Raw genomic sequence first — 2,684 nt, 5'->3', positions numbered from 1 at the left:
AAGTATGAACATGCCTGGCTGTTTGCAGAATTGGGTCCTTGATGGTTTATTTGAAATCAGACATCTTCCCTCAGAGCTCAAGACTGCTAATATTATGCAGTATTTATTTATGTTTACTCTCTTCTCAAACACAAGATCCCATTCCTTAAAGTAATGGAAACAAATGCAAACTCTGATTTGATTTGTATCTGCATTTCCAGCTCCACAGTTAGGCAGAGATATTCACCTGCTGCTTGAAAACTCCTCTTTGTTACAGCACTTTAGATTCTCAGTTACACACAGCACATTGTGCACGTGCACAAAGTTATACTCTGATCTACTCAGACTTCTACGATGAGAAAACAATTTCCACTACCTATGAAATACGCAAATAGTCAACAGCTGAAACACTGATTGATCAGTGCAATGAAACCCCATTCACCAATGCAGCTAGCACTGCACTATTCAGCAGAATCGATGGAACAAAGTGGCAACACACAGTGTCAGTAAATTCTACTCACGTGGAACTGCAACACCGTACTCCTGTGGGTTCTCTGACACAACTTTCTGCTTGAGCTCATTTAACCTGGCTCCCAAACAACCTAACAAAAGAGAATGGTCTGACTATTTTTTGTGGGGAATAAGTACTGTAAAGAGAATAATTTACATCTGTTCTAGCCACTCGATCCATGAATTTTTTCCTGGTGAGGGGTTTTTTTGTCATTTAAAAGACAACAAAATAATAATTGAAAAAAATAAAATAAAAAGCTTTTGGAATGAAGGCAAAAAGGGAAAGAAGAAGGTAATACTCTGGATCAATTCCACCTCTTACCAATCAAAACAATCAGCCTCTGCTGCTCCCCAGGCTGCTGCTGGTATTTTGTGACCTCCTCATAGGTTAGGAGCTCTGCTGCATCTGCCTGCTCTGCCTGCTTTGCTTCGTTAGGATTGTTTTCCTTCTCTTTACGACTTAACCTAAAGCTCCTGCGTAAGCCAGCTGTGGAGGAAAGGCAGAAGAGGCACTGAACCATGTCTCCATTTATTTCCACTGTCAAGCTTGTTCGGGTAGAAGGTACTGTCTTTGAATAGAGACACTCCCTTTATTAATTTTTTTTTAAATAACAAATTACTGCACATATGCTGATCTGATCCATGACCAGTCTGTGCATCGGGTAGAAAACCAAGCAACCCATCTATGCTAAAACCTCCTCAAGTCACCCTGAGCTGCTGAGCACTGCTTATGCAAACGTCCAATTACCCCTTCAGACAGAGATAATTAGTTCACAAAGTATGTGAAATTAACTCTATTATTAATAAAGAAAATTAGCATTGCTACATTAGTTTGGAGTTTTTTCTTGCAGGGAAGAAGTGGATTTTGGTTTCTCACCTATGTAATGTCCATTGAAATATCCCTCACAGTCACAGTCCTCTGCAAAGAAAGAAGTGGGGAGGACGTGGGGAAGAGAAGGGGGAGAGAGAAGGAGGAAGATACCTTAGTGCCTGCTGTGTGCATCTGGGTAGTTGGTGAGGAAAGGGATATTTGGAAACCATCATTACTTAACTCAATCCAAATTAAATTAGTTTAAATTGTAAATCAAGACAAAACAGCTGTCTGAATAAGCTCCATCTACTACTCCCTTTGCTTGAGGGCTTACCAAATATTTTAGGAAATGAATTGGCTGGTTAGCTTCAGACAGAAAATGATTTAGGAGGGCACCTACCTTTATCAGAAGTCTGATCATCTGCAGTTAGCATGAAAGACAGAGTTGATAAGATTAAAAGGCTGACAAACGACTGCATAGAATTAGAGGGAACGGAAAGGAAGGTTCCTCTGTGTTTTATTTGCTTATCAGGCTTTTATATCTCAAAAAACATGCAGTAATGTACCCTTATCAATTGATCAAAGACTTTTTTGCTAGGATTTAGTAGTAAATGATAATAATTTTATAATAAAACCTGCTTAATTATCTCAGTAATGTCTGAATAAGTAACAACCCTCATTAGGTGCCTCCTAAAATTGGGTGTAACTGATACAGAAAAGATTAACTTAAATGACTCATGCTGTATTATAATTTGGTTGAGCATCTGCCCTCCACTTCACAGCACAAGAGTACTTCTCCATGAGATGTGCATCACAGGACAGAAGCTTGCTTCTAGCAATGAAGGAGGACAATTTCCAGATTCCTGGTCTACATGAGTGTGGCATCATCCAGTCTCATGGCCCTCCCACACCTCAGCACCAGCTGGGTTATTTGATGTTGACACTAAGAAATTCTCAAGGATCTAAAAAACCACCACCAGCCTCATGTTCTTGAAAGCAGGAAGAGCAGGTCAGCCATATTTTAAGCCAGCGGGCACTTGTAACACTGGATAAAGCTCAAACTGAACTCTTCCCATGAGGCAACTCATATCCATGTAGATCAATCAGTGACAGAAAACACAGGACATATACAAAAGTGCTATTATTGAAAACACATTAAAAACAAATCCTGAGAAGTGAAAAATCAACTATAAAATCACTTCAGGGACTGAACAGACTTACATAATGGCTTCTTCACCGTTCTGGGATTCGGCTGGGTGCCTATACTTCTTCTGTACATCAGTCGTCTAAAGAGAAAATAATTAGATTTCAGCCATTAAAGCTTCACAACATAAAATTTAGTGTAAGTTATACATACATCATTTAAGACAAAGAACAACACGGC

The 2,684-nt window shown here is 39.4% G+C and overlaps 1 protein-coding gene across 5 annotated transcripts in view; it reads right to left on the bottom strand.

Annotated features, from left to right (window-relative positions):
• The window catches only part of MPP3 (membrane palmitoylated protein 3), a 14,841-nt gene that overhangs the window by 3,615 nt on the left and 8,542 nt on the right, over window positions 1-2,684 (bottom strand). For 3 of the 5 annotated variants that reach the window (XM_031557059.1, XM_031557060.1, XM_031557061.1), the window contains exons 10-14: window positions 2,522-2,586; window positions 1,701-1,721; window positions 1,367-1,408; window positions 812-976; window positions 501-581 (exon numbers count right to left, since the gene is read on the bottom strand). In XM_031557059.1, the coding sequence (XP_031412919.1) occupies window positions 501-581; window positions 812-976; window positions 1,367-1,408; window positions 1,701-1,721; window positions 2,522-2,586 (374 nt within the window). The remainder of the gene's footprint in view (window positions 1-500; window positions 582-811; window positions 977-1,366; window positions 1,409-1,700; window positions 1,722-2,521; window positions 2,587-2,684) is intronic. The other 2 variants (XM_031557063.1, XM_031557062.1) reach the window with 2 other exon arrangements.

Source organism: Meleagris gallopavo, chromosome 29 (assembly GCF_000146605.3).
Source record: "Meleagris gallopavo isolate NT-WF06-2002-E0010 breed Aviagen turkey brand Nicholas breeding stock chromosome 29, Turkey_5.1, whole genome shotgun sequence".
NCBI lineage: Eukaryota > Metazoa > Chordata > Aves > Galliformes > Phasianidae > Meleagris > Meleagris gallopavo.
This window is presented reverse-complemented; position numbering and strand designations above follow the sequence as displayed.